Below are 13,013 nucleotides of genomic sequence, written 5' to 3' on the forward strand. Positions count from 1 at the left end.
AGGAGTAACAAGTAAAGCATCTGATAAAAGTAAGAAGCAAAAACCACAGAAGGAATCAAAGTATAAGGAGGTATTAAAATGAGAAACCAGAGAAATTAAAGAGTGAAAGTAAAGCAATCAATTATTTTACCCTGTTCCAAATATTATCTTTATATAATATTCATTCTGAAACACTTAAATATTATATATCAATTTAAAAATGAGAGTTCATATCTTCACAAAATTACTAACCTTCCCTGGTACAATTGGTTTGGGCTTCATCACTGAAGTCTCCACAGTCATTGTCACCATCACAGGCCCAATGGCCTGGGATGCATCTGCCACTGGAACATCTGAACTGATTATCCAAGCAAGAGTGAACACAGCCAACCTCATCACTGCCATCCCCGCAGTCATCATCTGGAAAGAAGGATCAACATCAAGGAAGTGAAAAGTGACCCAGGAAAAAAAACTTCTCTTATGAAATATCTAACATTTCTTTTTTCTACATAGAATATTCCTTTGTGTTTGATAAAAGAATGATAAATTAATGATCAGCATCTCCCATGAACAGTGGAGGGATTATATTCATTTCGATATTGTTTCACTTCGGATTAAACAACAACTACTTAACAAAGAGGGAAAACAATCCTCGCCTTTGGATTTTAAAGCTTAATTTCTATTTCACTCAGAAATGACTAACCATTGTTGAACAAATCGATGCAGCAGGAAATAATTATAAAATGGGAGGACAATGGTGACTGCAGGAATTTCATGAAATGATACAGCTGGTGATATAATTAGCATGGAAAATTATTGTTTAGAACTACAATCTCTATGCCCCAGAGTTTATGACTATATCTTTAATTCAGACCCTTCTCCATTCTCAACATGAGGAGTCACTATGCACTTTTCTTCTACTGACACTTAAGTGAGTATTTATACTGGGAAATTGTCACTATCATTAGCAATGATTTATATTCTTTATTAACAACTGTTGCAGGAGGGAGATGAGAGAAATGCAAAGTGAAAATAGATTAAATTGAAATCAGTGACTGAGAATGTATGATATATACATAATTCATTTACCTGTGTTTGGCAAAATTTAGCATAATGATACAATTGAGTATGAGAAAAAACACCATTTATACATAAAGAGCAAGGGAGCAGAGTTGAGACCATTCGGATAATTCCATAATAATCTATAAACTCCTTCATCCTGAGGTTACAGAGCACTTTACACCGATGCTTCAGAGAACCCAAATTGTCCAGGTCATTGCCTCAATTGTCTCCTTTACTTCATGTTTGTGGATTTAGACTATGTCCAGTATAATATCTGAACACAAATCTCTTTATAGTCCCATGGGACAGATATCGAGTCCCATTATCCTTAATGCTAATCTCCACTGATGTGCCAGGTGCCCTCTCACCACTTGTCTAAGCCATTTTGCTTGGCTCTGCAAACTTCTTGTACAAGCCGCATCTGAAAGAGGTGAAGCAGCACTGACAGCCAGGCCCCCAATCAAATCAGTGCATACAGGGAACATTTGGTACTTGCCAGAGTCGCAGTGCCATTTGCTGCTAATGCATCTTCCACTTTTGCATATAAATTGAGTTAGTGGCTCACAAGTTGGAAATTCTACGAAAGATATAAAAATATTCAATAGGAAAGATGTTATTGACTGTGCTTGATTTAATTTGTTTCTCATTTGCTAATGTGACCAGAACTCCACCCCTTTCCTCCACAAAAGGCAGAGGAAACCTTAGATAAACTAATATAGTGACATAAACTTCTTAAGAGCATAGGATATTCATACTTTTAATATTTTTTTAAATGAGTACTTTACAGTGAATAAAAAAGCCTAGGAGAATCAGATGATGAAGAATTGTTTGCATTCCCTGCACTGCACCACTGGTAAGAAGGTTTGAATGGCAGTTAACACTCAGACCTTGTATTGGCCCTGGGACTTGGGCTGGTCAAGCAGTTATGTTTCCCAGGGGTTCCATCCAAGCCTATTCTGGATTATTCCTTTCTAAGAGTTAGAACTTTACAAAATATTTGAAATCATGGTACTGAGCATCTTCTTAGCATTTTAATCAATGAAGCACATAGGTGACAGTGTCTTTAGGAAATAATAATTTTGAATGACATTGTTATAACTTTTATAGAATAGTTTATATTTTTCCCTTAAAAACTCTGACATTTTAAAGTTAAAAGTCTATATTAATGTATAATTTTTGTCAAGCCATGACTAGCTTGAATGGTAAAATGTGAGCAACTATTTTGCCTAATAGTTGCAAAGACATATTTTGTGTATTATCTTCAAAATAATATTTCAAATTAAATTGGGGGCTATAGTATTCATCCTCACTCTTAAAATGGTGAAATAATAAGTCAACCTTGGAGCCTGTGAGAACTCCTTCTAGACTACAGTTGAGCTGACCAGCAATAGCATCCAGTGAACAGACTACAAATGATTGCCATCTCTAATACTGGTAACTTATCCAAATGACAACATAAATTGATATTATTTCATAAACAAAATGTAAGGAAAGTAGTGGCTCATTTCAGATCTGGTTGATATGGTATTGATTCCTTGCTTTCCACTTCTTAAAAAGCAATTTCTTTGTGTGAGTTTACATTTGAGTATATCCCTCCCAGATATTGGAATTTGAATGGGAAGTATTCTAAAACTGAACAAATCTTAATTAAATTTTATGATTACCAAAGAGATGCCTCAAGATATGAAGTTTAGAATAATTTTAACTTTTAAAAAATGTGATCAGAGCCTAAATATGATTCAAAGACAGGAGTGAAAAAGAGGCAATCGTTGATATGAAGAGAGAGAAGACTGTATCAAAAGCTATCCATGCAGCAACTCAACAAATTTTCTGACATATAAGGGGAAGTAATGAAAAGAAAAGTGAAAACGCTCAAGGCATAATTTAATCAATACTTCTAAGAGAATTTTCTTTTGTTACCTGACAAGATAATGAAAACTTGTGTTTATGTTTCAAGAATCAACAGGGATGTTGTCTAAAATATGTTTTCTTCTTTAGATAACCATTTAATGCTTAGAAGATGTAGAGTAGACATGAAGAGTGACTTTAAACAAGACTGCAGTATAAGTTATGGTAAAATGAGTAAAAAACAAAATGCAGATTCTAAGATATGATGAGATCTAACTTTTAAAAATAACACTGCATCTTTTCAATGTATAATAGGTTAATTCACATTTTTAACCTCTCTTCTATAAGCTTAGGAACATATTAATCAATATCATACATGTAACTAGGAAAATAATAAATCACTCCAAGCATTTGGAGACTTCTGAGATTTGACAATACTTCATTGGCTGGAAAATGTTCCAAGTGACCTTTAAGAGCCTACCTCTTAGATTCTAAGTCTAAAAACCAGCCCCCTCCCCCTCCAAAAAAATCTGGAAGTTAGCTCCCAAAAAGGTAAAAACTTTCAAAGTAAATAAAATAATCTAAAACCCAATGCACCTTCAATCTCTGAGAAAATGAGTCATATATCTGCCCACAGTGAATATAATACACATACTTGCTAATAATGTGTATGTGTTCCTAAATAGCTGCATCTCATTTCTGAATTTTTTTTTTTTACATAATACTTAGTTACATTACTTTATCTTGGCAAGCACATTGTCTGGCTTACTTTATAGGACCAAAGGCAAATTACATGGAATTTTTTTAAAAAAGGAGCTAGAAAAGGCATAGGGCAAATCACTAAAAAGAATAAAGGCATTAAATGAAGGGACAGGTATAAGGGACTGAAGAGTTTCATTTCTGTTTCTTTGATGAAGCACTGTGACCTTGAGTAAATCACACAGCCTCTGTAGTGACAGCCATGTGATTCGTAACATGATCTCTCAGGTCCTTAAAGTCCTAAAGGTCAAGAAGTCAGAAGAAAGGTCATCTGGAAATGCACCACACCCTAAAAGCATGTAATGTAGCAAAAATCGGTGTATCTACTGAATAACTTCTGGGATTATCACAGCATTCCAATAAAAGATAGTAACTGAACTTCAGAAAAAAAGAAAAAAATAGAGGAATGAATTTAAAGTGTTAAAATTATCTTTGGATTTTCTCTGCTTAATAATGCAATCAAATGCACAACACATTTTAGGAGTTCCATCAAAAATTTAAGTATAATATAGGGCACTTCATTTTCACTAATGATAGAAAATACTGTATCCATAATTTCTTAGTATCTTAGCACCAATATCTCATAGTGAGAGAGAAACAAGGTTTAATGACAATATACTCTTTCTCCTAAAAAAATAAAACAAAAGTTTCTTAAAATAAATTTAGCCTTTCTATGTTCTTCTATATTAGCATTACTTTAAGATTTGAAAATAGTATCTGATATCTCAGCCTGTTTCTAGGTACTTGTTCTTTTTAAGAGACCACTATGAATTCTTATATTTGAAAAAGACTTAAATGTTAAAAAAAATCTTTTTTTTTTTCTTGACTTTGACTAGATCTTCCAGGAGACAGACTGTAGGACACCTGGAAAGATTACTTGATTAACTCTAAGGAGAAAAAAAATATGAATGAACGTGGCTTACATTTTACTATATTAAAATTATGCTAAAGAAAAGAAAACTCTATTTTATTTCTGTGGTTACTTCCACCTCGTAGAATAGTTAATGTGGAGTAATGGACTGTTAAAAAATCTTCCATTGTTGCAGGTGGTATGCTTAATTTATCTATTATATCTTTCACTTAAAATTTATTGCCGGGTTATATGTATGCTATTATGTAAATGGCAACAATTTTCTCTCTCTCTCAAGGGTAATCATCGTTGGTACGGTACTTATATTTATCCAGTACACAAAGCTTAGAGATAGTTTTCAGATCCAATTTGTTTCTTTCTTGTCTCTAGGAATTTTCCTACTTATTTCTCCTTTTTGGCCTCAAAATGAATATTTCTAAGTAATTTATTATTGAAGTCTCAAAGCTATCATAGGTTTGTTTAAGAATATGTAATCCACATCCTATATGTGTATAAATTTGACCATCATGACTAACTATGAGGAGAATGTATAGGAGATTCAGGTTAAAATAAATGACAAAGTAGGGTATTACATGAGTCCGGGGTTAGGAAAATGTTATCTAAACTTGAAAAGGATGATAATACTCACATTGCATATTATTATTTATTGTGTATGAGACACTAGGCTAGCTATGTATATACATTACTTATACTCTTCACAACAGCCCTGCAATTGTTATTGCCAACCCCGATTTGTAAAAGAAAACAGCATAACTTGCCTGAGGATATACCGCATAACCAGCAAGTGTCAGAGTAAAATCTGAATAATAGTGTGACTGATTTTAAAATATATTACTTTTTCCCTATACTACACTGATCATACCAATACCCTTCAAAAATTATAGCACAGAAACATTTTTTTGGAAGGATAGAAAATTTAATTCTTTCTATGTTTTGTGTAGTCCATTTAAATTTTAAATATGATTTTTCCTACTCTAAGGTACATACTTAAACATGGTTATGGGAAAACACTGCTTTTTAAAATCATATAGATTATAGGACTATACCCTTGGAAGAAATACATTTCTAGATAATGATACTAGCTGTGGCTCCTGAGAATTGGTATGTACATAGGACAGACTTCAAAAGAGCCAATAAGGTAAATATACTTTGGAGAAAACCATTAGAAAACAGTATACCACAAATAGTCTTCATTTGGCTACTCTTCTATTGCTGTTACATAAAAACCTCATTTTATACATCACATAAGTCATATATAAAGAACATAGTTTATAGGCAGGCAAATCTGAGTTAAAACCCTGATTTTAACACTAATTAATATATGACCTTGGATACTCATTTAACATCTCTGACTTCAAGTTCCTACTCTGTTCAACAGAGTAGAAAACTACTTCAAAAGTTTTATTCTCAAAATATTGAGAGCTTTATACCAGATAGAGTTCTAGGACTTAGTGATATCTCACCTAGAATGAATGAATAAAATAGTTCTAAGCATTGGAAATACAAAGTTTAGCATTTTCATTTCTCAGAGTGCTTACAATCATTTAGGAAAAAAATCTCTGTAGTATAGTTAAACAAGTGATTTAAAAAATTTTCTGATAAATGCTATGATGTAAACCCCATAAAGTGTTATTGCAACTCACAATAGAAGCATCAAAACTACTCTTAGATATTCACCCCAGAGGAAGCTATATACAAGTTGATAGGAATGATATATTCCGGTGAAATCGGGAGGGGAGCGGGAGGGGAAGGAGTACTATTAGCATATTCCAGAAAGATGGCATTCCTGAAGGCCCAGAAGTTACAGTATAGAAAACGTTTGAAACACTATAAAAATTTCTGAATGGCTTCAATAGGGTATAAGAAGTAGTGAAATTTTAGGAGGTACAAATAGGCTAGAGCAATAGATTTGGAAGTAATCACTATTGATCAGAGTCTTGGAAGTCAAGAGGAGCATCCAGGAAGTATATGCAGAGTGAGGCTAATAGGAGACCTGGAAAACATATTGAACAGTTCTGGCAATGAGGAAGACAAATGAGAAATGCTAGATAAAGTAATAATCAAACATGTTAATACATGGTTGCATGTGTATGAAAATAATATAAATTTTCAGAGCCCATAAATTAAGAGGGTGCTGGAAACTAGAACAGTTAGTGGGTTGTCACAGTAGGGTGTGTATGTGTGTGTGTGTATGTGTGTGTGTGTGTGTCTAAAATCAATGCTGCTGAAATGTCTGAAGAATTCATGTTTACTCTTGACAGAAATTTAAAGGGCTGCATCTTTGTCAGCAGAATTATTACTGCCCAGTGGCTGATAAATTTCGTTTGGGAATGCAGAGGTCCAGATACAGTGAAAAGCTCTTGAAGGGATGAGCACTGGGTGTTATACTATATGTTGGCAAGTTGAATTTAAATAAAATGTTAAAAAGAAAAGCAAGATACTCTGAAGATTGGAGGGGTGTTCTAGAGAGATTGCATACAAAGTCAGGAGGCAAGGACTAAAACACTGGTATTGTGAGACTGTTTCACAAACTTGTATGTATATTAGAAGTACCTGTACAGCTTTTATTATTATTTTTCCTGTACAGCTTTTAAAACTACTTATACCTGAGCCTTTATTATAATTCAACTGGTCGCATACTTCCTCAGGTGTTGTGGGTTGAATCATACGTATCAGTAAACTATGTCGGATCCTAAGCCCTGGTATCTGTGAATGTGACCTTATTTAGAAACAGAGTCTTTGCCAATGTAATTAAGGATCTCAAGATGTGCATTTCCACAGGGAAAGGCCATGTGAAGATGGAAACAAGAGATTGGAGTGATGCTGCCACAGCCGAGAAGGAGCTGGAGCCAACAGAGAAGCTGGAAGAGGCAGAGGATTCTCTTTGGGGGAGGTGCTGCTGATTATGGACTTCCAGGTTCCAAAACTGTGGGGAGAAGGAGTTTTTGCTATTTTAAGCCTTTATGTTTGTGGTGATTTGTTTTAGTAGCCTTAACAAATTTTATTTGTAGGGAATGTTGACATCACATAGTTTAAATTTTCTGGATGTGCCTTAGGATCAGAATCATATGAGGTGCTTTTCCTAAAATACATATTCTTGGACTCTATACAAGACCTATTGAATGGAAATTTTTGGAGAAGGGCGATAGTGGCCTGGGGATCTTTATTAGTACCAAACGCCCTGGGTGATTCATATCATCAAGCAAGAAGCTGAGGAAATGCTGAGTTAGGTCAAGGAAATAAAAGCCGTTTTTATTAATTTCTGCCTATGGCTTTCAATATACCCCACCAGGGTTTGCCTAACCTCCCACTTTCTTGCATCGAGAGCCTTATTAATACTAGGATGTATAAAAGAGGGAACTGTAGCCAAAGACAATGCAAAAGCATGTCACATACCTATAAGAATAACAAAAAGACAACTTGGCAGAAGCTTGTATACCATTTCAAGCAAAAATAATACAAATGTTTAAATATAAATTTATAGAACATGAAAAAAGAAACAGAACAAGACCATCTGGGATACAAAGCATAAATCTGCAGGACACAGACAGGAAAAATAACTTAATTTCTTAGTTTCCAACATTTTAAAAAAAGATTCATTTATTTATTTGAGAGACAGAGAGAAAGAGAGAGTATGCACGTGGGGTAGAGGAGGGATAAAGAGAATCTTAGTCAGGTTCCATGCTGAGCACGGAGTCTGAGGTGTGGCTAGATCCGAGACCCTGAGATCACCATCTGAGCCAAAACCAAGAATCAGACACTTAACCAACTGTGCCACACAGGAAACCCTGTTTCCAACATTTTAATAGAAGTAATTATTTCCAGGTTGGAGAATGAAGAATAGGTTTCATAGGAAGTTAAAGTTCTAAATCAAAGAAAAGAGAAAAAACAACTAATTGCTAAAAATGAGTTTATCTTCACATTGAATAAGTTATCAAAGAAGTAATGAAACACATAATTTTGATCTTAGAATATTGACAATCATTTTGAAATAAATGGAAAATGGGAAAGAATGAATGAAACCTGGAAAATGGTGAATGGTATTGTCCTGATTTCAAAAATGAGTGAAAATTTTCAAACAATAGAGAGGTGAAGAATACATATATCTCTGACAGCAATTCTAGGATAAACTTGCTAAAATATTATTTTTCAGCATTTTTAAAAGAGACTATTTGCTCAAGAACAAAATAACAAATCATGCAAAACTAACTTATTTGCTGATACAAGTTTTAGGTAAATATATATCATGAAAATGCCATACACAGAGTGTTTTTGTATTTTTAGCAATGTTTAAGAAATCTCAAGATAGGGATCCCTGGGTGGCTCTGCGGTTTAGCGCCTGCCTTTGTCCCAGGGCATAATCCTGGAGTCCCGGGATCGAATCCCATGTCAGCCTCCCTGCATGGAGCCTGCTTCTCCCTCTGCCTGTGTCTCTGCCTCTTGCTCTCTCTCTGTGTCTCTGATGAATAAATAAATAAAAATCTTAAAAAAAAAGAAGTCTCAAGATAAAGTATCTTGTGTGCAAGATGGTGGTAAATTGAAGTGAATGTGTAATTTGTTCAAAACTGTACCTATACAATTTTAATTATTAGATCAATTGCCCCTGAAGGATGTTTTTAATTACTTGCCAAAAGGTTCACGTCTTTGTTACTATTATTTGGTTACAGCCTTAAAAATTATGCTTATCAAATTTTTGAATTATATAAAACTGGGAGACATCATTAATATCATGGATTCAAAATCGCAAAACTGCAACAAGGTTGGGGTTATGGGAGGATGGAAGTATAAGAGTGACAGTATGGAGTGGAAAAGATCAGACCCATGTAAATATTCAGAAATAGGTAAATAAGGAAGACTCAGGAGACTGAGACTGAATCAAAATAAAAGGTAAAAGAACTTTGAAAAGTAAACATTAGAAGCATCCAAAAGGAATGATTCAGTGTATAAGAAAAGCTTAGCTATTATATATATATAAAGAAAAGCTTAGCTATTTTAATTGACTGGACACTTGACATGAGAATTACTCAATAGGTTACCATCTATGATTGTGTTAATGGAAGCCTAGAATCTAAATTAGTGAAGTTAATAAGTTCACTTCAATCTGTTGTAAAAATACCACATATGGGATACCATGCTCTGTTTAATTCTAGGCTGTGAATTTGTTTTTAATTCTGGCAAAAAAAACCCATAAAATGTACAATTTTAACTATCTTTAAGTATATTATTCAGTAGTGTTAACTATATTCATATTGTTGTGCAACAGATCTTTAGAACTTCTTCATTTTGTAGAACTGAAACTCTATACCCATTTGACATCAACTCTCCATTTTAGACCATTAATCTTACTAAGGTTATTAAAAATACAAGTATATTCATAGTAGGGCAATTGGTAGGGAAAGAGTCTATAAATTATCATGTAAGGAAATCTGAAAGAAGTGGTATGTTTCACTTGGAGAAGAGAAGGGTTAGGTAGGTATAATGGTGCCTTTAGTTAACTTAAGAGTGATCTTGTGACAAAGTTATAGATTTAGATCATGTAGCTTCAGAAGACAGAACAAGAATCATTGAGTAGAATCTTTAGCAAGATTGCTGTACAAAGGAGAAATATTCTGACAAATTCTGCCCAACAATAGAATTAACTAACCTGTGAAGTGGCCAGTTATTTGTTCCTGAAAACATTCAAACAAGGACTGGGTAAGCATCTCTGAGACCAGTTTTAGGATTCTTATGTTGGATGGATAACTGAATTTGATAACATGTATAGGCAACTACCAAAACCTTGATTCTCTGAAAGAGACGATGAGGAGTTATTGGGTCTGAGTTCCAATGCTTGCCATACCTACTAACTCATTCTGTGATGTTGGACACACAACTTTCAAAGCTTTAGTTTCCTTATTTATAATGACAGGAGCTAAAATGAATGGTTTTCTTAGTCTTTCTACCTTTCCATGAGTTGAATAAATGTGCATTATGCCTATTGTGCAGAGTCTGTACCAGTCAGCATGTGCCTCCTGCTTTAGCAGGAAACAGGAAGGGAGTAAGCAAGAGGGATAAGAGGAGAGAAAATGATTGACTGAGTTAAGTAAATAAATACATGGAGTAGAGGGATTTTTCATTTTACCATGGCATTGGCTTATTTAGATCTAATACTAAGAACAAGGAGACACTAAATACTCCTGCATTTTATAGACAGAATTCAGTAGTTGGAGCTATTTCTTATAAAGGAAGAGTAATCCATATGTCAATTTTGTTCAAAGACCAGTGGATTCAAGGGAAGGAGAGACTCCATGAGAATCATTCATGAAATATTGTGGATGCATGAGAAAAGGGAACTGACTGAGTGTTGCTCAGGAAGTAGGCTGACCATTATACCCTGCATCTAGAGAAGAAGAAAGAAGTGGAGAGTGGTGGTATCCCAAGAGATGGGTCATTAGGAGACTAGCCTGATCACATTTAATAAAGCATGTTTGGGGGTTTAGGGGTCACAAAAAGTGGACCTAAAAAAGAGAGCAAAACTTGTTTTGTTTGTATTTTTGGTGGTATCAGCAATGCAACCAAGGGGGTGCCCACCAAGCAAGGAGGGCTCTAGCAACTTAAGGATAGGAGATATGCCATCTGTGGTGGGAATGGTGGGGGAAGGGGATAAAAGAAGTCTAGATGTGAGGGAGAAGAAGAGGAAACAGAGAAGAGGGAGTTCAGGGAACTACGAAGAGAAGGCTCTCTGAAGTTCTCACATAAGATTCTCTCAAGAGAGGGGTACCGGGGTGGCTCAGTGGTTGAGCGTCTGCCTTTGGTTCAGGTCCTGATCCTATGGTCCTGGGATCAAGTCCCCAATCTAGCTCCTTGTAGGGAGCTTGCTTCTACCTCTGCCTATGTCTCTGACTCTCTCTGTGTGTCTCTCATGAATAAATAAATAATATCTTTAAAAAGAGAGTCTCTCAAGAGAGCAACATTGCACATGTCGCAGAGAGTTGTCACCTTCAGAGAAACAGAGGTTACCACTAGATCTACTTAAAAAGAGGTTACCTGTTCCTCCAACTGCCCCATCTGACTGAAGAGCTAAGGCTAGAATAGGGAACAGATGCAGGGAGGAAAAAATAGAATACAGTCACCTCTCATCTAAGTTCCTAAAACCTAAAGTCTAGCCAGCAGGGGGGAGAAGAAAGCTTTGACTAAGATATAATACTAGAATTTCAAAATGGGTAGGATCAAGTTACATAAATTAAAAGTTACCAGAATCACTGGGTCTGCCAAGATGCTATCAAGGAATGGCAGAGCAATTGAAAGCAGTGCTTGGCAATATCCATATTTTGCCAGTATTCCATGGGTTAATAATCCTCACTTAAGTCATTACATAAAAATATGCATTTTTTCTTATAAAATTAATAATAATGTATACTATAAATAATAATAATCAATATATTTAATCAGAAACTTTGTTTTTCTAATAACCTCATTGAACATATATTTGATACACAACATATACTGATTTAACTGGGAAATGATTTATTTTTGACAGTTCTCTCTCTCTTCTGCTTGTGTCTGATACTTGCCAATTCTCTTTATGATTCTCTCCTCTTTAATTATGTGGAATAAAATTATAAGAACATTTACAATTTAAATTAGAAGTACAGGAGACAAGATTTTACTATCTTCATAGATTTAAAAGATCAACATCCATAAAATGGAATCATACTAACTTTGCAAATTTTAGTGGATTTTATGTACCCCACTGAACTGTCTTTCAATCTGTTGATAAATTTCCATTATTTTCCCAAGTTAAATCCTTTGAAAAAGTCCAAAGTTAGCAATTCACATAAAGGTGCATTTATTTTAAAAAATATAATGAATATAAGGTATGCTGGAGATATTTGGAAGACCGAACAGTTAAATTAGTTTAAAATAAGCAAATATACTGTTTTTGACAATAAATTTTCCAAGGGGCAAAATGAAAGTTTGTCTGACATATTCTCACATGTAGTCATGAAATACCATTATATTTAATGCCATAATTTGGAGATGGGAAGAGTTTTCTTCTGGATAGTTGCTTCCATCTTAATTCGTTTTGCTTATATAGACATAATTATGTCATTAAATATGTGCTAGATAAAATCAAACCTGAATGGTGCTTCCCAAAGTAGGGCCCCTTGACCAGTAGCATTAGAATCAGTATCAATTGCTAGAAATATAAATTATGGACCATCTAAGACATACTGGGTCATAGTCTTTAGAAATTAAGCCCAGATTCTGGTTTTGATTTTTGCTTTTGCTTTTTTAACAAGAGTCCAAGAGATGGTGATGCATGCTTAAGTTTGAGAATCTCAGCCTTAAGGTTTCTCAGACTTGAATGCACATTCATAACACATGGACACCATTAAAAATACTGATTTTTGAGGTCTGACTCCCAGAGACCCATATTTAATCAGTATCAGTTTGGGGTGAGGCATGGACAGGTGATTCTGAAGCTTCTTGGGTGATTTTTTTTTTTTTTTTT

General features: G+C 34.5%; 1 protein-coding gene across 1 annotated transcript in view; it reads right to left on the reverse strand.

Annotated features, from left to right (window-relative positions):
* Positions 1-13,013, reverse strand: part of LRP1B (LDL receptor related protein 1B) — a 1,812,620-nt gene that overhangs the window by 658,117 nt on the left and 1,141,490 nt on the right. The window contains exons 19-20 of the mRNA XM_072757648.1: positions 1,538-1,618; positions 232-399 (exon numbers count right to left, since the gene is read on the reverse strand). Of these exons, the coding sequence (XP_072613749.1) occupies positions 232-399; positions 1,538-1,618 (249 nt within the window). The remainder of the gene's footprint in view (positions 1-231; positions 400-1,537; positions 1,619-13,013) is intronic.

The sequence above is a fragment of the Vulpes vulpes genome, chromosome 5, assembly GCF_048418805.1.
Source record: "Vulpes vulpes isolate BD-2025 chromosome 5, VulVul3, whole genome shotgun sequence".
Lineage (NCBI taxonomy): Eukaryota > Metazoa > Chordata > Mammalia > Carnivora > Canidae > Vulpes > Vulpes vulpes.